This window comes from Pezoporus occidentalis, unplaced genomic scaffold, assembly GCF_034315485.1.
Source record: "Pezoporus occidentalis ecotype Australia unplaced genomic scaffold, CSIRO_AGI_Poc_V1 ctg1, whole genome shotgun sequence".
Taxonomy (NCBI): domain Eukaryota; kingdom Metazoa; phylum Chordata; class Aves; order Psittaciformes; family Psittacidae; genus Pezoporus; species Pezoporus occidentalis.
This window is the reverse complement of record NW_026912778.1, coordinates 15,650,410-15,677,836: the sequence shown is the minus strand read 5'-3', so window position 1 is coordinate 15,677,836 and position 27,427 is coordinate 15,650,410. Positions and strand designations below refer to the sequence as shown.

Below are 27,427 nucleotides of genomic sequence, written 5' to 3'. Positions count from 1 at the left end.
TTATCAATGCTGATATCCTGGCACTTTAAAGCTTAAGGCCTATTGCTTTCCTGAATGTAGCACTTGGATACATCTGTCTTTAACCAACAATAGCAACAAAATTACACTGACAAATGTGGAATTTTAGATGCCTTGGACAAACAAGAGATTTTACTTGCTATGTATTTTGCATACTTAACAGAAGGGTAATCATGTATGTATATTAACATTGCAAAACTAAAAGTTTCCTAATAGGAGATTATTATTGATACGAATTAATCCTTCAGCTGCTTACCAAGCCATTAGCTACAGTTACACTTTGATGTACGTATATTCAGGAATACTAAGTTGTTGTTACATTTATACTTTCAGACAGCCATGTTCCCTTGGAAGAAGCACAAAATCACTTTAAAGTTATTACAGTTAACGATACTGGAGCAGGAAAACACTGGAGTGATAATGAAGTCAGAGCTCTGATAAACATATGGTCGGATGAAAAGATACAACAAATGCTTGAAGGGGCCACAAGAAATAAAGAAATATTTGAGGAAATTGCCCGAAGGTTAATGAAACGTGGCATAGACAGAGACTGGAAACAGTGCCGCACAAAGTACAAGAACCTAAAATATGAATACCGTGCACTGCAGAAGGAAAACGAGCACCTTGGTAATCCCAGGAGAAAAATGAGATTCTATGATGAAGTTGACTGTATCTTAAGAAGACAGCCGATGGGTCCCTCAGGCTGGGGATGTGAAAGTTCAAGTCTCCTATCAGGTACTAAAAACTTCAATGATGAGACAAAACATTTAAAACAAAACTTAAAGCCTGTTGACCCCTGCATTAGGGTGAAATATGTGGCCAGAATGGGGAAGGAAAATAACTGAAAAGCCTGTATCTGCATGGTCACATAGGCAAAACTCAGCAAAGGGAAATGGTCTTTGGAGTAGCTTAGAACACTAAGTGAAAACACCTGAAGTGTTCAATGTTACTGGATAATCTTTGTGCTTTTGGAAGCTTAAGTGAGATACAGTGAAATGGTGGTATAAAATGTGTGTAAAGTCTTATGGATAGAGAGCTACAAGCTCATACCATTTAGAATTGCAGAAATCTGTAACAATCAAGCCAAGTGAAGGGACTCAAAAGAAGTAAACTTCATGGATTAAATTCACACCACAGTCAAGAGAGAAGAATCCAGGGCAGTGATGCTTATTTGAGCATTGATAATTATTATATTAATTTTGTTAACACACAATCAGTTTTCTACACAGAATTTGCCTCTCATTTAGTAATAAAAGACCTCTGATCTAGGAACCTCACTGATAACCTTTTGTCTGCTGTAAGTGTTCTCTTAACTGCTCCAGCTCTCAGGGGCATTTGTCCCTGCTACAGGCAAATCAGATGCTCTTGTAGAAGCAACTTAACCACTGCATCTTAGAGCTCAGTGAGTTATGGTAAACCAAAACTAATTCTGATTTTTATCAAAATGCTAAGTAGAATAATAGTAGTAAAATTGCTATTTGCAGTGTCACAGATGTCATTTGAAGACTTGAACCATTTCTGCAGAAGAGGGCAGATAGACAGCTTAAGCAGAAACTGCTGGAGCCATCCTTAAACCAGCTGTCCTCTGTCCTGAATCAGAGCCCTAAAGCACTGTCCAAGAGCCCCATAGGGTCATGCCATTAGCTGCAGCTGGCATGACATCCACACAAACCATAGGATGATGCCACTACTTCTTACCTATCTCATTCTTGTGCTCAATCACGTTCTTAAGACAGGCATTTTCTTCCAAATACAGAAACTGAAGATTATCACTTCTTATTGCTGTCTGTGAATGGAATTTGTCAACACCAAGAATATTTGAGCCAACCTGGCTGTTTTACATTTAGCATGCTGGAAAAGGACTGTCTAATCTGTGCTGTAAATGCTGATGTAGGAGACAGTAAAACAATAACCTTTCAGAAAAGCAGCTTAAGCTGTTAAACTTTTTGAGGCATCTGCCAAATAAATGTGTCTCCACCCTGATTTTGTGTGCCAACCCAGTTCCTAACTTTTCTAGAAGATTCTGACTGCTCCAGGTCACTCATCCCAACGCATTTGCTTTTGTAGTGTAAGGTTTTTCGGTGTGTGATTGACTGTATTTAAGAATCTCTGCAAAATAGTCACCTTGGTTTTCTCTTCTAAGTTTCAGTGGGAGATGTAACAGTGAACACAGGATCCTTGAGTATCAAGAGAAAAACATGGACTGATGGTAAGAGTTCCCGGCGTTTTAAAGCATCTATACACTGCTGTTGAATTGGATGCCAGACTCTAATTCCCAGTACTAAAACAGTTTAAAAATAAAGAAATCCTAGAACTTAACACCAAATTGCAAGTTGAGGTTCTCTTGCCCTCAACAATCTGCAAAGGAAGAGTCCTGATAAAAAATGTGGGCCTAAGGAAAGCTGCAATTTATTTCAATCCTCATCCCTGGTATCAATGAAGTAAACATCATTTGTAAGAATCAAGTGCAAGGAAAAAAATAAATTTTTTTTAAAAGAAAATGTCTTAATTACTTGTGTTGCTCAGAGGAAAACAGGGACAATATATCACAGTCGTGGCTTCCTCATATACCATGCATCAGTAAAAATACATGTATAAAGTCTAACATGCAATGTCTAGCATGTTGTACAAGAGAAAACACGTTAATGCAGCTATTCCAAAGAGAAGATATGGTATAGAATCATTGACAGAGAAAAATGAAGGGATGGGTAGAAATACATGGCGTGCAATCTGACATGGGAAAGGTCAGGAGCTTGTTTGTTTTTTTTTTTCCTGGCAGAACTGTCAGGCCTTTAATAGTGAAAAAGTCCAACACTTAGGGATGACAGTCTTACTTTTGGGAGGCTTGCCCCTAGTTCTAATACTAAACTGTTGTCTTGTCTACAGACAGCTGAACGCAAACAGATCCAAACACCACAACATTTCTGAATTCAACCTGCTCAGTTCACCATCCCAAACTACTAACAGGACTAATTTCTATGTGGTTAAATATACTTTCAGTTATTGCCTATTAGGCAAATACATCTGGCAGAAGTCAGTATCTAGGCAAAGCTGAAGGTTTCAAATGAGTGATTTTTACAAGGTTTGCTTCATTCCTCCTTGACGTTATACAGTGACCCCTTACACAACACCTGGCAAGGCCTCCCAAAAATGCTAACAGAAGGACAGCATTAGTAGAATCTAGCTAAATGTCAGTGTCAGCAGTTCATTGACTTGCGCACTCTAACTACATGCTCTGCTTTTGTCCACAGAGGTGTCACCTGTTCCACTTAAGAAAAGTGCTTCTGAAAACGCCATACTCCACTTCCAAAAGCTATTAACAGAGAGAGTGCACACAGTAACAGAAGGCAAAAAGTTACTGTTAGAAAGGCTTTGTAAGCAGGAGGAAATGCAAGACCTCAACAGAACACAGCGGTATGCTGATCCATCAGCCATACAACAGGTTGGTTTAATGAACTTTTTAACTAAATTAGCATGCAAAGAGATTCTCTCAGATAGTAGAAAATTAGACAGACATATTTATCAGTGTAGATCACCCACGAGTGTATGCTTTCTCCCCTTTAATATATTCACCTTCTGTCATATAAACTAAAACAACATATGAGTTCCCATCATAATCCTTAACTATGATCTTTTAGCAGTGACGTCAGTCTAATAAAAGATATAACCTCTACCTACATGCTTTGGCTCACCTACTGGCATAATTAACAGGCTTAATGGAAAGAAACTAACACTGACTGATAAAGAAAACATGTACAGTTCAAACTGCATCCCATCATTTCCAATTACCATCTCTATGACCTTCCTAGCAAGTAAGTCCTCTGCAAGTAACCAAACAGTCAAAGTCATGAGAACTTCTTTTTGGTTAGGCAAGGCTGGTGGGGAAAATGCAACACTTAATTCCTTTATCAGCATTTACACTCCTAGCTGCTCCTTCTGCGTATGCTGGCGTGGGGGACCATCCCCAGCTGCCCACTGAAGGCATGGTGCTGTGCAGCACTGAACTGGAGAATTCAGTAAGTCAGAAAGTATAGTGTTGATGGCCACCTAGAAGGTGCAGGCATGAGTTCTGGTCCCTGTTCTGTGTTGGGCAAGGGGTCTGCCTGGCCCAGTAACCAATGAAGTATTAGAAAACATAGAAGCAATGCAGGGAACAATGACACAGTAAGTGACAAATGCCATGCCATAACTGTTACTCTGCAAAATCCTACTAGCAGCTACTTTGTGATTGTCTAAGTATTCTATAGCCTGTACTGCCTGCAAGGCATGCATTTCAAGGGGTTTCTTTTAGTGTGTTCAAGCAGAAGAACTCATTTCTGGATCTCTGTCATGTCTGGGCATATATCTACACAGCCCTGCCAAAGTTAGGTCAGTTCTGGGCACGCACAAGGGCACAACTGAAGTCAAATTGTCAAGTTCTTACTGCAGCAGCAACAGCCGACAGATCTCTTTATACACAGAGGCCTAAATTCCATCCAAGTCGCTCTTCACAAAATGTTACACAAAAATATTACTGACACAGTGCCTTGTTTCCTGCTGGAAGGGTAATTATTTTCTTGTCAATTTTTTCTAAGCAATATTATGAAGGTAAATAATTTCCACCAAGGTAGATTTTACCTGCCACTTAACTAGCATTCATAAAACAATGCAGAGAAGTCAGAGAAAGATCCCTAGAAAATTATAGGGTTTAAATCATGTTCATTTTTACAGTGACATGCACATGCAGTTTCAGTGTATGCTTATCTACCGTTTTTCACAGTTCACACTGGTTACTCAGTTTAAGCCTTTGACTTGTAATACTATTCTCTCTTTGCAATGGTTTGGTTCAAAGATGCATCCCTGAATTTGCATCGTATTACTTGCATACAGAACTAATGTCTTTGGTAGAAGGACAAGGGATCTGTCCCTGCCATCATGGCTGGCAGTCAGGTATTCTTCTAAACATGCAGAGCCCCCTGAATGCATAATACCATTCCTACCAGTAGTAAAACCCCAGGATACTCCTTTCGCACATTAAAGTGAGTGATCCTACTCTAATTCATTGTAGTACATTCAAACAGTTTAGTTCAATTTAGATTTAAGTTTTTAAAATAACTGTACTGAAAATAATATGGATCACTTACATGTTCTGCTTTACCTGTTCAGTTCCACGAGTGCAAGACTGAAATTGATTTGATAACTCATTGCAACAAGAAGATCCCCTTTCCTCCATGCTACTGTGAGCAATTCAAAGCCTGCTGGATCCTCTATAAACCAATTCAGCTCACTAACCTGACACAAGACTAGTCCAGCTGGGGAAAAAAAAAAAAAAGCAAATGGTTTTCTGTGTAAGTTGTAGCAGCCCCACATGTTCTTGGCTGTGCTAGGCCCACCTTTGAGCATCTCAAAGGTTGCTTTTGTTGCAGCGTGGCTGCCCTCACAGAAGAAAAGCTAACCTGAAGGAGGCAGTTAGTACTGCAAAGACAACCTGCCCTTAACATTCTGAGTGATGCACAAGGATCCAAATCTTTCCAAAACTTTTCTGTCATTCAGTACAAACACCCCCCAAAAACCTTTCTCTTCTTCCAGAAAATAAAAAATACTTATTTTATTCATTAGAATAAGCAGATCCTTCAAGAAATATGTATCTGGTTTTAAATGCTGTTGTTCAGATGGAAACTGCACAAAAGCACTGAGTCAAAAGGACTGTATAAATTCTTAGTAAGTCAGAGCAGAGAATCGCAGAGCACATCTGCACTCTCTACTTGGAAACTGTTCATAAGAACATAGACGTGAAGCAAGTACTGACAGAAAATAAAGAACACAAGTGTATTTCCAAGGGAAGTATTTTTTCTCAGGAACCTTTACAGAGAGTGGAAGTTACTTGACAAATACCCAAAAAAGGTGGACTTCCCTTTGTGTGAGATTCCACTGCAACTCTTCTTTCCTTCTGTTCACATTTATTTTTGGACAAAGATGGTAAGAGATGTCAAGTGCATGGGCATTTGGTACCATCCAATATTTATGCACTACTCCCATTTATACAGACAACAATCATCTACTTGAATATGTAGGACACTGAGATGGATAAAGTGGCATCAAGACAACCTTTCTTCACTGCAGTTGTAGTTACCATTCCATGTTACTTTTTGCTATAAAAATAACATGGATATTGCGCATTTAGAATACCGACTGTCTACAGGTATGGTCTGTCTGCTTTTGACAACATCTATGGGATTGCTAGTGAAGGATTTATCAAAAAATGTCCCTTCAAAACCAGCAGTAGTTAATCCAAGTCTTATTTCCAGGGTATTTCTTATATCCACTTCAGCTTGTGCTGTGGCTCTGCTCTGATAAAGCTTTACATCCATTACAGTCACAGGATAGTTTAGGCACACTTAGGGGAAAGTTAAATGGAACTTGGGGCACCATCTGAGCCATGCTAAACGGTTATATTGAGAGCATTACATAGGATGAAAGAACTAGGGAGGACAGGCCTTCTTAGACACAGATCCACAAATGTGATTCCTTTTTAGCAGAAAGGCCAGACCGAGTTGTTTCTATGTATCTGCTCCTGGAAATGTTAATATGAATTACATCATGAAAATGGTGCAACTTAAAAATCAAAACCAACACCAAGCAGTGATGTCAAGATAAACAATCCTTTAAAAAACAGATCTTTGCTCTTCTCTCTCCTCAAATATCTGCACTATTACCAGGGAGGGGTTCAGATAACTGAGGGCAAGTCTGTCTCCTCTCCCATTTGCAAATGACAATGCTGATTTTTTTGAGGTATGCAGATAAATAAAGCAATCACCACACTTAACCTATACTAAAAAGTTCCATTCTTCTCTAAAGCACACATTCACTGAGATGAATGGGCCACTTTACATGTCTTTCATAGGGCTGTTACCCTGGAAAGTCCTCTGAATGCCCCATTTAGATTATTTCCTGGTAGACCAAACTATACTTGGGCCAAATGCATGGAGAATTAGCTCCAGGGAGGAGAAATGCCTGCATTGCTGGTGGATCCACAAGCACTGTCAGCATCATTGTCAGCTTAAAAGACTCTCCCTGCAGACTCACTCATTTGTTCCTCCTCCAGCAGTAAGGCCTCCTTTGTGCTGGCACAAGAGCTTACATAGGCAAGTGGCTAATCAACTGACAGAACTGATTTAAATTAAAACTAGCCTAATGAAAAGCCCCTCTAAACAATCCTTACCTTTTTTTTTTTGTTTAAGTTTAAGTGTAAGACATACCACAGAGCAGCTAGGGCAGCTTTATTTGAACTGAACTACCCAGCATGGACTTCCCATGCTGTGTACAACCCTCCCTCCAGGCAACAGGCTCACATTCAAGGTATGGGCTGACAAGCCAACACAGCTTGTGAAAACTACTGGAAGCTGTATCATGCCATCTTGGATAACAACTATAGTCAATGTAAAGAGGAACAAACAGTCTCACCCCAATTTTGTGGCTAGGTTAATGTAATGGGATGTCTGCTGGCCACAATAAACATAATGGCTGTCTCCGAAATGTCCTCTTGCACAAACATTTTGGCACCACTTCCCTCCTGGCTTTTCCAGTCCTTATGTTATCGCATTCCTGTTGGTTTCTCTACATCCAGAGATAAGAGCTGATACCAAACCGCATTTTGTGACATGTACATCTAAGAGACCTGAGCTTGGGTAAAACAGAAATCTGGCTTTCTGAAAACACACATGCAGGAACCTGAGCCCTGCAGGAAGCTATGTAAAACAACTGAGCCAATATAACAGCTCACCAGAACAAAAAGGTCCCCCTCCTCCTGCAGGAGTGAGCCTTGTGGCATGTAACTGAACTGGGTTGTCAGCATCTAGCAGCACAGAATGGCCTGTAAATGTAAACCAAGATAGTGTGTTCAGTGTCTCTGAAAGTGGGGAGCATTTTAACAGTACATACAGCACGAATGTTCCAGTAAAACAGCAGACAGTCACTCGCTATACATACATCTTAGCCAGTATATTCCACAGAGAATTTCCATAGAAATATGGTTACTTACAACATTTGGCATTTAGATAATATTTAACATTGCACTTCTTGCATCTACGGACTGGGGATCTGCTAAACTCAGGTTCTTGAGATGAAAAGAATGAAGAGGTAAATGTGTCACACACCAAATTATCAGGAATATTACCTGTAGCATATCCATGTCCCTCAGAAAATTCCCATCCAACTACTATTCCAGTTTCAAACTTGTGTGCAAGATTCATGTTGTAAGACAGGATTACCAGTAGCTTGCTCAATGGCCTTTTTAAATATCAATTTTGTACCCAAGCGGTTGCATATAAAATGTAGATAAACACTTTCACTATGCTACACTGAGGGTAGCTATCTGGAAGGATGGCTAATGGGAAGCAACCAGTAATTCTACTAGATTGAAAGAAAAGTAAAAATTCTTAACTTACATTGGTGATTATTTGGGTTTTATTGTGTGAGGTTTAATAGTGGACAGCTATAGGGAAGCCATCAAAAAAGCATGCTGGCCAACCTCCCCCCAAGTTTACATTGATTCTCATAATAAACTTCATACATTCACCCAGCTGAGGTGGAACAAGGAGTATTCCCTCACTTAACAGGACTTCCGCCTGCACAGAACAGACCTTATAAAGGCCTTTTTAAAGAACCAGTACAAAGCTGGATACACTCGGGTTTCAGTACATAGTATTACTGCCAAACATTTTCCAGGGAATTTTGAAAAAGTTAACAGAAATCACATTTGTTCCAAGATTAACTTCACAAATTTGTCCTGGTCAAGGACTCAGATGACGTTTAATAGATTTGTAACTCAAAGAACTCCTCCTCCTTCACCACCCCCAAGAAAGTTGTTTCCTTACCAATATCCAGACTTTATTTTGGCATGCTGTTAGTGGATTTACAGTGGCTTTCTTCCCTAGCTTATAAATTGTAAAGATGTTTTAGAACATCCACTTTTAAGCCTTGTTAATGTTGACACCAGAGTAGCAGCATTAGCTTTAATGCTAGCTATAGGTTTCAGTCATAATAAGAACTCACTGCTAACATAGCTGTAAAATGTTAAAATCAAATGAGAATCAGTTTGAAATTGTCTCAAGTTAAACTGGTACAATGTTGTTAGTGTGTGGAAGGCCTTAATTAGCCTGTGAGTAGGAATATATCGGTTTTCATTTTAATTCATAGCTCACCATTATAGAGTTAAAGCCAATGAAAAGCCACATTTTAACTTCTGCTACAAAAGATTATGAATTTAAGCCTCAACAATCTAGCAGCTGCTTAAAAACCAACCAAAACTACACCCGTACACACATTTTAAAGTTGTTGTTTATGTCAGGATAGTGAAATTCCAAGTCTGTCTCTTATTTTTCACAATGTACCTACTTCCGGGCCCACTCCAGAACCTTGCTTACAAATACACCCTGATTTTTCATGCAGAATAGATTTGGTGAAACAATGAGCACTGCTCAAACACATGCCACTGAATATGCCTCTTCAGTATTTTGGTGGCTTGACCCAGCACAGAGAGTTTCAAGTTTTCAGTTACAAGCATCCCCACTGGAGTACATCTCTCCAGTGCCATATTATCTTTTTAACACTGTAATACAAAGCATCAACTCATTTTAGGCCATTTATCAGAAACAGCAAAGTCCTTCACGCTGCTGCTACCAGCTATATCAGAACATAAAGCACAAAGAATTTACACTGCATGTTTTTGTGGCATGTAACAAATACCCTGGATCTTTACTTATGCAGACAAGATTTCAAAGATTAGAAACTGGTAACGTTCCCCACAGCTGCCTCTTTTTTGTAAACCAGTCATCTAAAAAATGCAGGTTGACACAATGCCATGCTTGAGCATCCTAATTTTTTAAATCTAAGATGAATTAAGGGCCAAATTCTCTTAAGTCGATTTTATTGCACAGGACTAATTTGCATATAAAAGAACATGCTGTGAATATCTAAGGCCAGTAATCATTACCTAAATGTTCTTACTAATTCCAAAGTGAGGTCTGAGGACTGTGTTTGTCATGGCCAATCAAACTTCTGTTAGTGACTTAAGCCTAATTGGAACTGACTGTTACATTTATCATTCCTCTCTTACTTATTTACTTATTTTTCAAAGAATAAGGTTAAGAGACACTTCTTGGGTTTTAAGTTTAAAAAAATGGGCTTAATGCAATTTACAGGTACAGTTAATGCTAAAACCTATTACTGCCTGAGAGGGATGCCACCCCTTCTACACCTCATAGCAGGGAAAATGCAAAAAAGGTTTGAGATAAAACATCAAAGAAGGAAATGGGAACATTAACATCTCAGCTATTTAATAGAGTTCTATCGAGGGCTTGTAAAGGTATACCTGATTGAATAGACTGTGTCACTCCACAGATGCAATCATAGAATCATAGAATCGTTAGGGTTGGAAAGGACCTTAAGATCATCTAATGCTAAACCCCCTGCCATGGGCAGGGACACCTTACTCTAAATCATATCACCCAAGGCCTCGTCCAACCTGGCCTTGAACACTGCCAGGGATGGAGCATTCACAACCTCCCTGGGCAACCTATTCCAGTGCCTCACCACCCTAACAGGAAAGAATTTCCTCCTTATATCCAACCTAAACTTCCCCTGTTTAAGTTTTAACCTGTTACCCCTTGTCCTTTCACTACAGTCCCTAATGAAGAGTCTCTCTCCAGCATCCCTATAGGCCCCCTTCAGATACTGGAAGGCTGCTATGAGGTCTCCATGCAGCCTTCTTTTCTCCAGGCTGAACAGCCCCAACTTCCTCAGCCTGTCTTCACACGGGAGGTGCTCCAGTCCCCTGATCATCCTCGTGGCCCTTCTCTGGACTTGTTCCAACAGTTCCATGTCCTTTTATGTTGAGGACACCAGAACTGCACACAATACTCCAGGTGAGGTCTCATGAGAGCAGAGTAGAGGGGCAGGATCACCTCCTTTGACCTGCTGGTCACGCTCTTTTTGATGCAGCCCAGGATACAGTTGGCTTTCTGAGCTGCAAGCGCACACTGAAGCCAGCTCATGTTCATTTTCTCATCGACCAACACCCCCAAGTCCTTCTCGGCAGGGCTGCTCTGAATCTCTTCTCTGCCCAACCTGTAGCTGTGCCTGGGATTGCTCCAACCCAGATGTAGGACCTTGCACTTGTCATGGTTAAACTTCATGAGGTTGGCATCAGCCCACCTTACAAGTGTGTCAAGGTCCCTCTGGATGGCATTCCTTCCCTCCAGGGTATCAACCGAACCACGCAGCTTGGTGTCATCAAGTTTATGCCTCTAAGAAAGCAGCCCTTATAAGTTTTGTCAGTTACTGAGTTCTAAGATCAGAATCAGAGGTAGCGTGTGCATGCCTTTAGGTGTGCATCTTGCCATAGAACTGGTGAACTGCTTACAGTTTCAACTGCAACAGTGGCATTACTGTCTACAGTTGTGTCCTCCATAGGGGATATTTGATATTAAACAGCTCATGGAAATCAAATATACTTGTCAAGTGTCCATCAATAAACAATAATCAGGTTGCAATGAAAATTGAGATAAGAAGATGCAGAGTAATGAAAATACATCAATCATTTTATTTTCTTAGCCCACCAATGTCTGCGTAAGCACAAATGAGGTAAGATTTTTTTTCCAGAAAAATGGTGCAGCCTAAAATGAGACTTTTAATTAGTCTCATTAGGCTTTTTTTCCTTGGATTCTGCAGCTCTATCTCTCCCAATAAAAACATTTTTGATGGACACTGGCAAATATATATCGTTTATGAATGATACACCTGCAACCCGAAGTCTTAGTATATGAGTCATGTAGGGATGCAGGATTTTACCAGTGAAAGTATATGAAAGTCCGTTGTAATAAACAGAAAATCTCAATGTAAACTATTTTCTGTTGTTGGACCAAAGCCATTTCAAAGCATGTCTGTGACATCAGAAATACAAAGAACCTATCATTTTATCTATTCATTGCATGGGTACCCAGGAGAAGCTCGGACCTCCCCAGGCTGTCGGCAACGTGATTACAAGTGGGGAGTTAAGCACAGGGTACAGGTGTTCGCACTGCATGTTCTACATAGCTTGTGTGTGCGGGCTTGGCCGTGCATGTGTTCCCAACAAGGAGCAAAATCCCCTTCTGGCACCCCTGGGAAAACGATCAGCATATGTCAGTGCATACCATTATTACTTTGAATACCAAAGTGAAGCAGAACCCAAACTTCATTTTGCAGCTCTGCGTTCCCAGTTATCCTAGTCTGTTTCACATCGCCATAGACATGGCAGGTAGAAGAAAGTTTCGTTGTATCATGGTGCTAAAGATTCACAACTATGGCTAGTAGGAGCCTTAAGAACCACTGCGCCAAGGCAGTCCCGACGTGTGTGAACTACGTTTCACACGAGCATTCCGAGTGACGCCAGGAATGCCGGCCGGCGGGAGGTCAGCGCCTGCCTGTCACCGCTGCGGCGGGGCTGGGACTGGGCGATGGGCGCATCCCCGCCGCCACGCCGGGGGCTGCGCGCACGGAGGTTCCCGGGCAGTTCGGGACGCGCGCACGTGCGGGCGGCGGCAGGAGCGGATGCCGCTTAAAATGAGATGCGGCTGAGGTGCAAGGCACGTCCGAGAACTGCTCCGTCGGCGGTGCCGGCCCGGGACTCGGCGGGGCATGCCTTGCTCTCCGCCAAAGGGATGCTGCCGGGTCTCCCGGCCGGAGCGGAGCAGGAGGAAGGAACGGGACGCTCTGGAGCGGACAGGCCCCCGCCCGCGCCGCTCGCCTCCCACCCCGCTCCTGCCGCCGCCGGTTGCACATGCCGAAGCGAAACCCCGACCACCGCGGGGCAGCCGCAGCGGCCCGGCCCGCTGCGGAGCCGGTGTTTTGGGACGGTGACCCTCTCCATCCCGGTCCCGTGCCCCCTCACTGCCTTACCTGTGCTGCAGCCCCACCAGCCCCAGCGTGATCACATGGGGCACGTCCAGCTCGGTGGGCCACACGCCGGAGGCGATGCAGCCGAACACGCCGCACTCCTCCCGGATGCCCAGCTCCTCCAGCTCCATGGCGCGGCCGGCACGTGGCGGCGCGGCCCCGCTCGACGGCCCCGGTCCCTCTCCCGCTGCGGCGGCTCCCGCGCGCTCCTGCCTGCGCTGCGCGCAGCCAACAGCGCCGCGCCGCGCGGGGCCGGCAGTAGCCTGGCGAGGCGGGCTCCCTCATTTACATACGGGGGGACCCTCCCCGGCCCTGGCCCCGCGCCCACCGCACGCCGCAAGGCGGGGGCTCGCCCTCGGGGCGGCATTGGCCGGGAAGCGGGGCCGGGGCCGGGGCCGTGTTTGCACTGGGAGGAGGGCGCCCGGCCGGGGCTCGCCCGCGGAACGCGGCGGGGCGGAGAGGGGCGCGTTGGGCGGTGATTGGCGGGAGGCGCCGCTGCCCCTCCTGCCCGCCCCTTCCGCCGGCCCCTTCTTACCCCGGCGGTGGGGTCCGGCGCCGTGTGTTGAGTGTGTGTTCTGTGCCCTAGGTGTCTGCTGCCGCTCCCGCCGCCGTAGCCATGGCCCCCGCAGCATCAGGTAATTGCGTGTGCCCCGGCAGGGCATGCCGCGAGAGCGGGGAGCCGGGAGCGATCGGGGGACGGGTCGGCGGGTGCCCGCTCAGCCGAGCTCGGGTGTAGCTCCTTGGGAGCGAGCTTTTTTCCTCCGCAGAGCTTTGCTTTGGGTTGTTTTCTTCTCGTGGGTGACCGCGACCCTGCCCGAGGGGGCACCGGGTGCCCCCTGTCCCGCGGGAGGAGCGGGCGAGCGCTTCGAGACGAACGTTTCTATCCTCGGGCGGAGGGTGCTTCGGGCCGCTGCGGTTCTGCTTCCCGAGCCTCGTGTTTGTCCGGAAGCTAAACCACATCAAAGTACCGGGTAAAAGCGGCGCAGCTTCCCGCGGCACCGCCTCACCTCAGGCGGCACCTCCCGACCGCCGGCGGCGAGTGAAAACCCGTGCCAGTGCGGAGGAGAGCGCAGCCGGAGGAGGAGAGCTCGCTGCTCCAAGTGGGAAGCTGCCCCGACGTTCCCTGCGCATCTCTCGTGGCGCCGGAGTCCTGCGAGCAGAAGCGTTGGGCGGTTGTTTCGCCCTTGCTGTCCGGGGGCGCGGGGAGGCCTCATCACATTGCCAGTAGATGCGGGCTTGGCGGTGGCTCACGGGCTGCAGCACGGGGTCCTGCTGGGTCTCGCTTTGCAAAGTATGCGAACTTGGTGGGCTTACTTGCAGAAGTAAAGCATTTATTTCAATCTAAAACTGTTCATTCATCCATTACTTACTTGTTCAGACCTGAAACTTGGTAAAAAAGTTAATGAAGGTAAAACAAAAGAAGTGTTCGAGCTGCCAGATATGCCGGGATGCGTTCTCATGCAGTCAAAAGACCAAATAACAGCGGGGAATGCGGCCAGGAAGGACCGAATGGAGGGGAAGGCTGCCATTTCTAATACAACAACTAGCTGTGTGTTTCAGTTGCTGCAAGAATCTGGTAAGTATTTCAAAGGTATAAAACATGCCTGTGTATTACAGATCTTGTTAGGAAACGGTGGTGTTTCTGTGTTTCCTGCCCTGAAGCTCTGATGTTGTGGGCGGGGAGAAGGGGGTTAGTGTCTCTTCTATTCGTTTTTAGTTACGCTTTTCCTTCTGGACTGCAGAGCTGGATGGGTGACTTGTTCATTTGTAGCATGAGAGTATCCGAAGTAATTTTCCAGTAACAGATAACACTGCAACAACTCCTTCTTCTTTGGACACACCCTTCATGCTCCCCTCTATTTCTGTCAGTTATTCCCTTCCCCCGTGTTCCCTTGTCTGGATGCATCTTGCCGTTCTTCCTACATCTGCCTACAAGTCACTGCTAGCGAGTGGCACTAGCAGACTAAGCTGTGTGAAACTTGTGTATGAATGTTAAAATTAGAGTATCTTTTTACAACATTTTTCTTTCCCCTCAGTTGGTTATGCTGTATCAACATAAAGGTTCCGCACACTTTGTACTTAAACACTTGTGCATTTGCAATGTGGTCCGCATTTATTGCTCTGTATTGAATGTTACGGAGAATGTAATGTTTCTGTTAAGAGGCTCAAAATGTTTCTGGTGCTAGAAGTGAGCTTCCGTGGAGTATGTAACTAACTTGAGTCACTCAGGTTTTGCGCCACACTTCCAAAAATGGAGCCAGTGTCTTTGCTTTGAGAAAGCATCTTGAAGTGTCTTTGACTGAGAAGTTTGCAAGTTGCAAAGAGGAATTTGCACTACCTTGAGCTGCAAACAGTACTGCAATACAGGCGCCAGTAAACTTGGTTAAGATGCTTATAGCTGCGTGCTCAGTGCACTCTAAAGCATTTGCACAAGCATTGTTTAAGTACCAGATGAGTTACTTTAAAACTTGTATTATCTGTTGTACGGCGTAGTAATGGTTCTCAGAGAGACAAACAGTGAAGTCCTAGCATGTGTAATATGTGGCAAAGAGAGAGATGATTTTTGAGGTTGTATCTACCTATATTTCTGTGCAATTAGTTCTTAAAATATGGGCTGAGACAAAGATACATCAAATCTTTCAGTATAATTCTCAGTCACTGGCTTTCTTGGGAAGCCTGTTGCGCATACAGCATAGAGAAGCCTCCAAGCTATTTCTGATTATATTTGCAGTTGACTATAACTACCAGTTTTCATATAGGAACAGTTAATGAAATGTTTTGCCTAAGTATTACAGAACAATAGATAAGGTAACAATTCAAAATACCTAATATCCTACAGACAGGAATTTCAGTGTCAAGAAGCCATACTTGTAGACCTCTTAAAAGATCCCTAAATGGCTTATGCTTGGTAATTTCATGTGCTGTGGAAAAACATGCAGAGTAAACAACCGCTGCATTTTGAGGCAACAAAAGAAGTTTCTGGGTGGTTCTCCAGTTTGCTTATTTGACTGGCATAAAAGGCAGATAATGTGAATGCCTTATCATGGAAGTAGTTTGTTTGCTTTTCGCAACTCTTCTTAACCTACTCTTTCAAAGATGATGATTTACAAAGTTCTGTTAAAGTTTCTCTCCTTTTATAATAGAGCTAATGTCAGGCCTTCAAAAGCAGGCATTTGCACTGATGAAAAATGTAGTAGTAAACCATGCAGGGGTCTTAATGCCTGGATTTATCAGTGTCTTAATGTGCAGCTGATAATTCATTCTGCAGTGCAACAAAATCTGAGGTAATGGTAATACTGTATTTCAAGACTTTCAATTCTTCTTTCACGGCTCTGAAAGTGGTATGGAGTAGAGCTTCTTGGTTTGACTGGATACAGCTCGTTTGTCTTCTGTTTCTGGCAGATGCCAAGTAGGCTTAGCAGTGATCTTGCCATGGTTGGTTACCTGGTTGCTGTTAACTTTTGTTTAAAAGCAAACCATTGTGAAGAATAGGTGTGTTGTGGGTTTTGTTTTGGTGTTTATTTTTTTAAGCTCTGTGATAAAAATTATTTGCAAGAATAGGATTTCTGACCAGAGCACAAGGTTCTGAGCAACAAGCAAACATTGTAGGATTAAACTGGCAAAACTAATGACTTGCAGAAGGTAATTGCATTGATTTCTTTTTGCAAGGCCAGAGTGGGCTTAAGACACCCTGAAGAGATACAGTATGTCGTGTAAGTCCAGAGATGAACAAGATTGAGTGGTACTTAGAATAAAGATGTTTGTGGTTCTTGTTTCAACTGTGGACTGTGCCTAGTAATGGAACTAAACTGGCATGTCTCTACTTAGGAATCAAAACAGCTTTTGTCAGGAAACAGAGTGACACAGCATTTATAGCAGCTCACTGTGAAATGATCCCAATTGAATGGGTGTGCAGAAGAATTGCTACTGGCTCCTTTCTCAAAAGAAACCCTGGTGTTAAAGAAGGGTATAAGTTCTATCCACCCAAAATTGAGATGTTTTACAAGGTAAGTTTCCTTTACTGTGATGTTAATGAAACTTAAACAGAGCTAGAACTCTGCATTATCTCCTTTCAAATGCAAACAAATAAAGCAAGCCATGCTAGTGGCTCACCAATCCTCTTAGTATTGGTGATTTTGCCATCCTAATGTTTTCTTGCATCCTTATCCAACAGCTGTTTTCTCTCAAATTGCATAGTATAATACTGGCTTACAGACCCATCAAAGAGTAACAAACCAAACTGCATAAAATAGAAAAAAATGCCTTATTTATAAGGTATAAGGGCTTTTGGGGCATAAACTTAACACATCTGTTACAACTGATGTGTTGATATATTTGAAGAAATTAAACAGTACTTGCATGGTGAGTGGCTAGCTGCTCATGTAGGATGCTGAACTACTTTGGAAGTATGTGCTGAAGGAAGTGTCTTGTGAACTGTGACCTGAAGTGTTATTTGTAGTGTACCCTGTCACTCCTGGGGCACTGTCCAAACTCAGAGCTTTTAAAGAAGTTCAGGGGTTACAGCAAAGTGTCTTCAATGTTGCTGTCCCTTTTTTTTTTTTTAGTGCTACTCATAAAAAAAGACTTAAAGTCTGTATTTTTTTTGTTGTTGAAAAACAAAACATAGCATTGTCTTCTCATAGTAATTTTCCTACTTATTGCAAGCTTAAATTACATGATGTATATGTTTGCTTTCTTAACAGGATGATGCTGCTAATGACCCACAGTGGTCTGAAGAGCAGATAATTGAAGCAAAATTCTGTTTTGCTGGACTTACTATTGGCCAGACTGAAGTGGATATCATGGCTCGTTCTACTCAAGCTATTTTTGAGATCTTGGAAAAATCATGGCAGCCTCAAAACTGCACTCTGGTAGACCTGAAGGTACAAGAATCTGATTTCTCACAGTCCTGGTTCTGACAGGAAATATATCACTGTATGGTTCCTAAAGTAGGATTCTTCCTGTCTTTTTAGATTGAATTTGGTGTTAATGTTCTGACAAAAGAAATCGTTCTTGCTGATGTTATTGATAATGATTCATGGAGGCTGTGGCCATCAGGAGACAGAAGCCAGCAGAAGGACAAACAGGTAGTGTGTTTATCTTCTAAGTTGGTTGGGAAGGAGAATGAAAAAAGCAAATCCTACAGTTAAACACTTGCTTTCAGAGTGGCTTTTTCTAGATAAGATTATCGTAGGGTACCTCCTGCCAATACTGTTTTCATTAAATAGTTTATTACGTGGCTTATGGTAGGAAAAAATCCTCTGCCTATATATCTTCGGTGGGAATGCTCAACAGCAGTACTGATTGGAGCTGTTGTTTCCAGGAGTAATCAGAATTTCTCACCAGTTTTGCAGATGATAAAATAGTTGGACAACAGATTGGTAAAAGGAATAGAAGCTTTAGTTCCCAGCTCTGGCTCCAAGTTCCTGTTTATCCAGAGTGGTGTCCTATACTAGTAGAGATCTGGCAATATGTAAGAGGGATCTGCAGGAGGGTTTTCTTCATGATTTATTTTGGTTAAGCTTGAATTCAATATTCAGTGTCTCCAAGTGTTACTAACAGATTGTGTCCACATAAGAAGGCTGCAAACATAAGTTTGAAATAAAGCGTGTCCTGTATTTAGACTTGTTGCCATTACACTTGTCAACTCTTTCTGAATTACCAGATAAGTAGTTGTGAAAGAACTGGTTTGTGAATGCTCCTGCTTCTGCAGCAATTGTTGAGATTAGTAATGGAGACTCTGTAGAGAAAGTGGCTGTAAGCCACTGGAGAAGACTTTAAATGATGTGTTGTGTGGGAGGAGGGGTATTACTTTTAAATTAGGAAGTAGAACTGCTTTATTGTTTATTTTACCTGAATTATGTAGTTGCATGCTTGAATGAATTGCTCTGACAATACCTTCACTCATCTCCCTAAAACAAGGTGCCCGATAACATCATGCAGAACCTGGGCTGCCTAATGCAGTGCTATTGCGGGCAAGCATGTCAGTACATATCTAGTTTTAAAAGGGCTATATGTCTCCCTAAACTTAGCTTTCAGGATGCTTCCAAAACCTTAATACCGTTGTGGCTAAAAACCTTTCAGGTTTCAAATGGCCATGGATTGTTATGTGGAAGGGAGTTTACGCCTACTGGAATGGTTCTTCATTAAATAGCTGTTCCTTACTTCCATATCTGTTTTTTCCTGTATCTGTACCACTCTCTGTTCTCATTCCTGTGGAACTGCTAGGCACTACAATAAATACGTCAGTTGGGGTATTCTTATCAACTGTGGTAGTAAAATGAGTGTTTTGTGTATTGAAAACACATTAACCTGAAGGGTTTGGGTTGGTTTTTTTTTTTTTTTTTTTTTTTTTTTTTTTCTTTTCAGTCCTACCGTGACCTGAAAGAAGTGACTCCTGAAGCACTGCAAATGGTTAAGAGAAACTTTGAATGGGTTGCAGAAAGAGTGGAGGTACCCATTTTTATGAACAATATATCTAGACTTTGGTAACTTCATGTCTTCAAGCATGTTGACTGCTTTTCTTTTTCTTGTCCTGCTTCACTCTTTTCCCTAGTTGCTTCTGAAAACAAAGAGCCAAGGTAGAGTTGTGGTGCTGATGGGATCTCCCTCTGACCTCAGTCACTGTGAAAAGATAAAAAAGGCATGTGCAACCTTTGGAATTCCATGTGAGTTAAGAGTGACCTCTGCTCACAAAGGGCCGGATGAAACCCTGAGGATCAAAGCAGAATACGAAGGTAAGTGGCAGAACTACTGATTTTGGAGTGAAATGGTGTTATGTTCAAGAACAACTTGGCAACTTGAGCATTTGTGGGGGATTTTCCCATGTTTTTGTAACACACTACACCAAGCTGTTACAATGCTGCTCTGCGCTTGCTAATTACATAATGACAGGTTATAGACTGCACTAAGCAACTATGGAGTAACATACTGTCCTGCTGCCCAACCACAACTTTCATTACTCAAAGTCTTAATATCTGCTTTTATCCCAGTACCAGAACTACTTTGCCTGATACTTGATCATGTTAATACAATTGTGGCATCTTGCTAGTGATGCCAGTCCTTCTGAAACAGTGAGGAGTGATAATTCTCCGGCTGACTGTGAATACTCTTTATGTGTAATTTGCAAGGCAGATGTTGCTCCCCTCATACTCTTCTGCCTGTTTCATGAAAATGTTCCTGCTTGTTATTTTGGGTGCCATGAGAAACATACTTGATTTAAGTTCTTGCCTTTAGCATGAAAGCCTGGTATCTCTTCAGGAGTGTTTATAGCCTAGCAGGCAGGAGAGAGAACTCTTTTTATTTTTGTGGGAGGATACTTTCTACTCAGTGAAGCTACAGATGCTGTAACCATAGTGGAGAAGCACTTATTTTGAGATGAAGCATGCAAGATTTAAGGAGAACACTTATCAGTGCCAGAGGTTTAACGGCTATAGTCTCTACAAAGCTAAGCAGCACCTATTCCTCTGATATTGAGACTTTTCCTCAGAGGCAGAGTAAGAATGCTAACTCCAGCTGTGGTAGGCAGTAGCTGGGATTTCGGGCTGCAAGATTTAGGTGGTGTTTCTGTGAAGGGAAAAGTCACACACAAAATTCTAATGCTGTGTAATGGAATTGACAGAATAACTGCAAACAAAATTGTGGACTTGGATAAAGCTTCCACTTTATGCAGAGAACAAGGTGCATTGCTTATTTTTGAATGCCTTCCTGCCCCCAGGAGATGGAATCCCAACAGTATTTGTTGCAGTAGCTGGCAGAAGCAACGGTTTGGGACCAGTAATGTCTGGTAACACTGCTTACCCCGTTGTCAACTGTCCTCCGCTCTCAGCTGACTGGGGTACTCAGGATGTGTGGTCGTCTCTCAGACTACCCAGTGGTAAGATGGTCTTCAGCTTACACTCTTGTTCTGACCTAGCTCTATCTGTGCTGTTGTTCTAGTATACCTACACATACAAACACAGGCAGCAAAACACTGGAAAAGTAGCTGAATCTGTACTGAATGAACAAAGTCTGTAGAAATACCTTGTGTGCAGTCTGACTTTTTGATGGCAAAAAGCGCAGTAGGCAGCACAAAGATGACATAGGGATAATCTTTAGAAAAGTATAAACCTTGTCTTACCCTTGCTACACATTGGAATTAGTGTTAATGGGGATTTAAAAGTCTGAATTTTGTTCAGTTATAGGGCTGCATTTTCATTATTATCAAAGATCAAAAAGCACCTTTCTCCACAGTCCATATAGGTAACAGCTTAACTATGTCAGTGCATTGCTACCTACATGATTTTTAACTTTGCTACTGACTTGAATGGATTCTTGGCAACTAGGAGGCCCAGAAGTCTGTTACCTGTGTATAAGGAGAGTCATTAGGTATGCTGGCTTTTGGTTTAAAATGCCATGAAGCATTTGTGTTAGTAGCAGTAGTAGTAATAGTGGAAAGCATGACACTTGACTAGCTTTAAAACTAGATCATGCAGTTCCTGGAGGCTGAACCAAACACTGCCTTAAATTGTGCTTCAGAGGTGGTTTTTGTTTGACTATAGAATATGTTCAGGTAAGCATCGCTCTCTTCTCTGCAGGTCTTGGCTGTCCTACTACTCTGTCACCTGAAGGAGCTGCCCAGTTTGCTGCCCAGATATTTGGCTTAAACAACCATTTGGTGTGGGCCAGACTGCGATCCAACATGTTAAACACCTGGATCTCCTTGAAGCAGGCTGACAAAAAACTTCGAGAGTGCACCTTGTAAGTCATCCCAACAAGTAACTGCCATTAGTTATGCAAAGAGAATGGCGTGCATATTCATTCATGTTAGGATTTACACTTGGGGGAGCATGGAAGTTCTGCATCCTTTCTTACAGAGAAAGCATTGACAGAGCAGCAGATGAGGTCTGTTGTGTCCTCATCCTTCCCATGTGTATTTTTTTTTTAATATATAACAACTTAGTCAAAGATGGGGAAGTAGTATTTTAGGTATCCCTTTCTGTTGCTCCAAAATGGTGCTGTTTGGCTTTTTAGTGTATACTGTTAACTACAGACTATTTCAAGAGAATGACTTGGTACAATCTAAGTAGAATTCAACTAGTACTCTGTATTTCTGTGACAGTAATATTCTTCCATAGTAATAATGTATGTCTTGAACCTTATTAACTCGACTGGGCTGCTAACTGAAGCCAGTGCTGATGCTGTTCTGCTTGCAATGAAGGTATGCTTTCCTTAGCAATAAAATGGCAACATATGCTATATTAAAAGGAAAAGGGGCTGGAAAAGTGATTTACGAGCTTGAAATAAATACCTGCCTTATTTAAAAAATGTATATACATACATAATCTGTGTTGTTTTTTTTAAAATGTGTGTGTAATGTACGCCACTGATACCCTCTGGAATGATGTGATAAAGTTGACACCAATTCTCTTGTTCATAACAAGCTATAAGTACAAATGAACAAATAGGCTTTGTTGTGGTCGCCTGCTGTAACTCTTATCTAGTCCAGGCTTTGCCCTTTTAAATACCAAGCAGATATCTACCTTCAGTAGTTCTGAAGCGCCTGTCTGATCTTGTCAAACTGTCTTCAGACTACACTTCAGTAACTCTAGCTATAACATCTTTATTTCCTCACACTGTTTCTATAGAAAACGTACTGAAGTGGGGAATCTAAGCATGACTGATCTTCTGAGTACGATTCTAACAAATATGCAATTACTTGATATATGTAACATCTATGCTTTTACAATTATAAATAAACTATGGAATTCAAAGCTGCTTCATGGAATAAGCACGTTAAAAAACTAGTGATCCACTGTGCTACATAACTTAGGGACCATAAATGAAGTAATAATCCTGTCAAGAGTATAGACACTAAACCTGCATAGCAGTCGTATTTGGTGACAGTCTTCTGGAAGATGCTCTATTACTTGATAAAGTTCAGGGAAGCTGTGTTGCTTTGTGCCTAATATACTGCTTTGATTGTGTGGGAGTTCAGGCTTACATCGTAGTGTGAGTAACCGGATTAAATGCTGCTGGCTGCATTTGCAGGAAGGGACTACATCTTACGTGTAGTTGTATGGAAGTGTTCCTGGCAGTGCTGTCTTCTGGAGTTAAATAAAGAGGGGTTTAAGTCAGTCAGAACATACACTACAGCAAAATAAATAGAACTCTTCTCTGGGTCTTGAGGGGGGTTGATTTTCCAATACTGGGCCAAGAACCAGAACCAGCTACCATGAGGGACGATGCAGCACAACTTTCTCCTTGTGACAGCAGTTGGCTAGCTCAGCTGTAGGTAACCACATAACATGAGTGTGAAGTCACACAAGAGATGATGGTGTCACTTCCTTTTCTTCGCCTTCTTACCCAACACTACACTTAATGTTAGCTTTGATGGGTGACAGACCCAACAACTTTAGCACCACAGTGCAACACAACGGCAGCCAGCCATTTGTGTTGCTTTTCCCACCCCCATCACTGTGATGCATTGCTGTGTCTGCACTGTCTTTCTCTGTGCAATGAAGATTGGTAACAGACACAGGTTTGAGTATTACATCTGTAATACTCTACAGTTTCTAGTTACATTTCTCTAATTACTTGCACCCTAATTCCAGTGACTTCATTTGTAAAACGGTGCCAGTTTATGTTGGGCACAAGCATGCAGAGTGCTCTAGTTGCCATAGAGATGGTCATTCTTCAGCTTTTGGATGGGGAGTGCTGTTTGGGGTTTTTTTGTGGAGTCTGTACTGAACTCTCAGAAGCAAGTCCTTGCTCAAGGGGTTGCCATGCAAAGAAGTATGAGGAGGCAGCAGGTACTAACAACAGTGCGTTGTTGCAGCGAGCAGATGGAACCTGCAAAGTCTGCCACATCTGCAAGGATATTACACAGTTGTCCGAAAGGCTGAAGTGCTGTGTTGTACTTGTTTAGCTGGAAGCTCTTCACAAAGCTTTTGCTGTGAATGAAAATACTTCCCTTGTTTCAGCATTCCAACTGCTACTCTGGAACAACGACCTGAGAATTTCCTCAGCCACAAATTGCTCTTGTAGCACTTAGGGTTTTTTTGGCCAATGTTAAAAACTATCCCAACAGGTTTTCAAATAAAAAGTGCTTTTATCTTCACAGGAGCTGTCTCATAGAGGAGTTACTGGGTGAAGTGCGTTTGCATTTCTTTAAACTCAGTCGGAATACCTGCAATGAAAATCTAATTTTTAAGCCACCTGCTGTGGAACTTAGAACTGTGCATTAGGTCTTCGACTCCTTTAGGTGTTCAACCTTTAGAACATCCATTTTGTTCCCCCACAGTCCAACCCCAACAATAACATTCTATATCAATGCAGGAGATCACTCACAGATCTCACTGAGTTGTGCTCCAGGCACAGTTCATAGGTTAAAGTACCTATCCAGGACACTGAAGGTGTGGTTTTAATATCCTCTGCCTGGGGGCAGTTGTAAGAAGTGAATTTAAGGCCTTGAGAGGCTGCACTCAAGACTTCTTGGAGATGGCATTAAGGTGCTCCCTGCTTTTGGAGCCTTCCTTTTTGAAGATGATGACAGTGGTTCACACACACAGAAAATCCTCTCCTCAGCCCCAGTGATTTCTTTAGCAACACAACTGAATTGTGAAATAGTGTTGGAAATCTTGAGCCATGCTTTGAAACAAAACCAGTGGTGCCCGTTGCACAAAGTTATCATCACAGGGCAGTCAGCATGTCTTACGCATTGTCAGAGCTTCCGAAAGTCCATAGAGGAGAGCAGTCAATTTCTGGGTTCAGACAAAAATGAGGTGTGAAGGTTGTCTGAACAATCAAGACTTGTTTAAGGTTTTATATGAGAGGAGAACTTTGAAGTGTCAGAGGGTTGATTTAAAAAAAAACCGAAACAACAAACCCACAAACCCTGGACTTCCTGCAGAGTTTAAATACTCTGGAACTGGGTTGCAGTTCCAGTTCCCAAGTTGCTGTTCCGTTCCAGATCTAAGCACGTGCATTCAAAACTCCGAGTTGCTGTGCAATGGCTGCATGAACAAGAGGGACCCAAAGCCACTTAAGCATCTTCTGTTGTGCTTTTGTGGATCTTGACCTTTTAGATATTTACAGGGCAGAACAGCCTCTTATTCATGGAAGCTTCATTTGGGATAGACGAAGTCAGGCTTATAGCCAGGAGCCTGGGGCATACCTATTCACTTCAGAATATAGTGTGCTCACTACAGGTTAGAACAATAACCCAGGTTTTGATCAATTTAATACCAGGGGAAAGGGACAAAATTTCTCCCTTCTCAGAAGAGTGCTGCAACCACCATAGGCATGCAGAGAGCTGTAGGAAGGGAAGATCTCCATTTCTGCTTTTTCCCCTCCACTCTTTCAATTTGTTTCCTTAAACGATCGCAGCAGGGGTTGGACATCAGCAATGCTGCAGCTGCCTCCAAAGTCCTGTAGCAGCCGTGAGGCAGAACTCCTTGTCTTTCTGTATAGAAGCAATGAGGCCTGTGAAATATCAGTTCAACTAGACTGGAAGCATTCTGAAAGACCCGCTCCCTCAAGTGTGTGTTCTGAGCGTAGAGATGATCTTAGGCTTGGAGAACACAGATGATGTATTGTTCCCTATGGAAGGTAAACTTCACAACCTGCTAAGGAATAAAGATGTATTGTCATGGAACATGAGAAAAGCATTATCTGTAACAGCTTTTCTCTCTCTCTGCCCTCCTGAGGACACCAGTGGGAGGACAGCTTGACAGCAAAACAGTACAGCAAGCAGACAGTATCTCAGCGGACGATCGGGAATAATCAAGGATCAGGTTCTTTTCCCAGGTTGTGCTTCAGGGGAGCAGAGAGCTGCCGCGGTACCAGATGACATCCACCAGGGGGCAGGCAAGCGGAGCCGCTAATCCGGCAGGGAGCGAGCTGCGGTCCGCTGCTGGGGCATGGGGGAAGGATAAAAGAAGGAATGAAAGGGAAGCAGTAAAGCCCCCAAACCCAGCCACCACTGACAGCAGCGTCGGGGAGAAACTCACCCACTCTGCCAAGCACCTCACACAGCTCTTCATGCTGATCAAAGGGAAAACGTTCCTGACAGATCGGGAAGCTCTTGAACGCAAGGAACCAGCACTCACTGGATAGATGGGATAATTAAGTAGTTTAAGATGTCAAACTCCAGAGAATTTCTGTTTGGACTGGAAAGTGACTGTATTTGTCTTAATATAGCACAGCTCCCTGTCCCCAGTTTCCCATTACATCATTTCCCTCTTCTGCCACACTTAAACATCTAGCACATGGGCAGCTTCCTAGCTAGTGCAGGCTCACGCTCAGTCTGCTCTAAGTAATTTGCAATATAGGACATTCTTCCATCTTACTCACCAAACAAAACAAAACCCCCTTAATTAGAAGTGCAAAGACTTGCTCACCGACCTCCTTCTAACATTCAAACCTTTTTGTCCTAGAGAGCCTTGCCACATCCTCATGGCCATTCCTGACTGCATGTAACTTACATTACTTGTACTATCACCAGCGCAAGTATGTTTTTAAATCCTAGCAATAGCCTGCTGTTAACTTTTGCTTGTAAAAGCAGTGGCAGTCATGACCATCCACAGAAGCATAACTTCACCAACATCAAAGCTCAAAACTCAATGGACTCTTGTTTTTGCTTTGTTTTGGCAAGGGCTTTAGAATAACTTATATCCTAAGTGCTGAACATTTTACAGCCTTTCCCCTCCACCCCTTTAATTGTAGAAAAGCACATGAGAGCGCAGTGAACAGATTTCAGTGTGACACCAGGTGACATGGATGCAATAATCCTTAAACAAGTATCTCCTGTCTACTCACTAACTGAAACAACTTTCTTCCCATCTGAAATGCAAGTTGTAGATGGCCAGGTGTGTACAGTCAGAGGCAGTACTAAAAGAGCAATGTCTCAGACTGGGTCAGCTGCAGGCCATGCAGCTGTGGTTTGCCTACTACTACTCCTGAAGACCTGCTCAAAGCCAAAGCTTCAACCATTCCCTCTGGGAACTGTCCCTGCCCCAACTGATCATGTCAAGTGACCAGTGCCTCACCCTGAAAGTCTCCCTTGTGCTGTTGTTCAGATCAGCTCTACCCCATCTCACCGGTAATCAGTGCAAATGAAGCCATAGTAAAATTTCAGTACTTAGCAGGCATTTACCCCACCCCACAGAGTTCAGAGGAACAGGTTAGATGGCTTATCAAACAGAAGGATGAGCACACTGTCCTTCCAACTCTGGTAAAGCCTGTAAGCAATGTTTGAATCTGCCCTAGCCTTTCACAGGATTCAGGGAAAACATTCCTCCCTACTACCATTATTTCAAGTTTCATAGCCACCCCCACCAACATATCTTACATCCACCTTTGCATATTGTTCTCAAAGAAACTTGGGACCAGTAAAAGGCCCACAGAGAAACAAACTGCAGGACAGAATGTGATGAAGTTTGTATATTTGCCAATTTCTGAAAGACATAAGTTAGATGGAGAAACATGAAGTTACCATTTCACACTGAGAAAACTG

At 42.9% G+C, this 27,427-nt stretch overlaps 1 protein-coding gene across 1 annotated transcript in view; it reads left to right on the top strand.

Moving 5' to 3' along the window:
* Positions 1–22,689, top strand: part of PAICS (phosphoribosylaminoimidazole carboxylase and phosphoribosylaminoimidazolesuccinocarboxamide synthase) — a 40,075-nt gene extending 17,386 nt beyond the window's left edge. The window contains exons 8-20 of the mRNA XM_062634674.1: positions 352–753; positions 2,162–2,227; positions 3,270–3,607; positions 12,624–13,400; positions 13,520–13,568; positions 14,312–14,509; positions 16,762–16,940; positions 17,637–17,816; positions 17,907–18,020; positions 19,303–19,386; positions 19,490–19,670; positions 20,651–20,809; positions 21,510–22,689. Of these exons, the coding sequence (XP_062490658.1) occupies positions 352–753; positions 2,162–2,227; positions 3,270–3,607; positions 12,624–13,400; positions 13,520–13,568; positions 14,312–14,509; positions 16,762–16,940; positions 17,637–17,816; positions 17,907–18,020; positions 19,303–19,386; positions 19,490–19,670; positions 20,651–20,809; positions 21,510–21,676 (2,894 nt within the window). The 3' untranslated portion in view covers positions 21,677–22,689. The remainder of the gene's footprint in view (positions 1–351; positions 754–2,161; positions 2,228–3,269; positions 3,608–12,623; positions 13,401–13,519; positions 13,569–14,311; positions 14,510–16,761; positions 16,941–17,636; positions 17,817–17,906; positions 18,021–19,302; positions 19,387–19,489; positions 19,671–20,650; positions 20,810–21,509) is intronic.
* Positions 22,690–27,427: the final 4,738 nt, after the last annotated feature.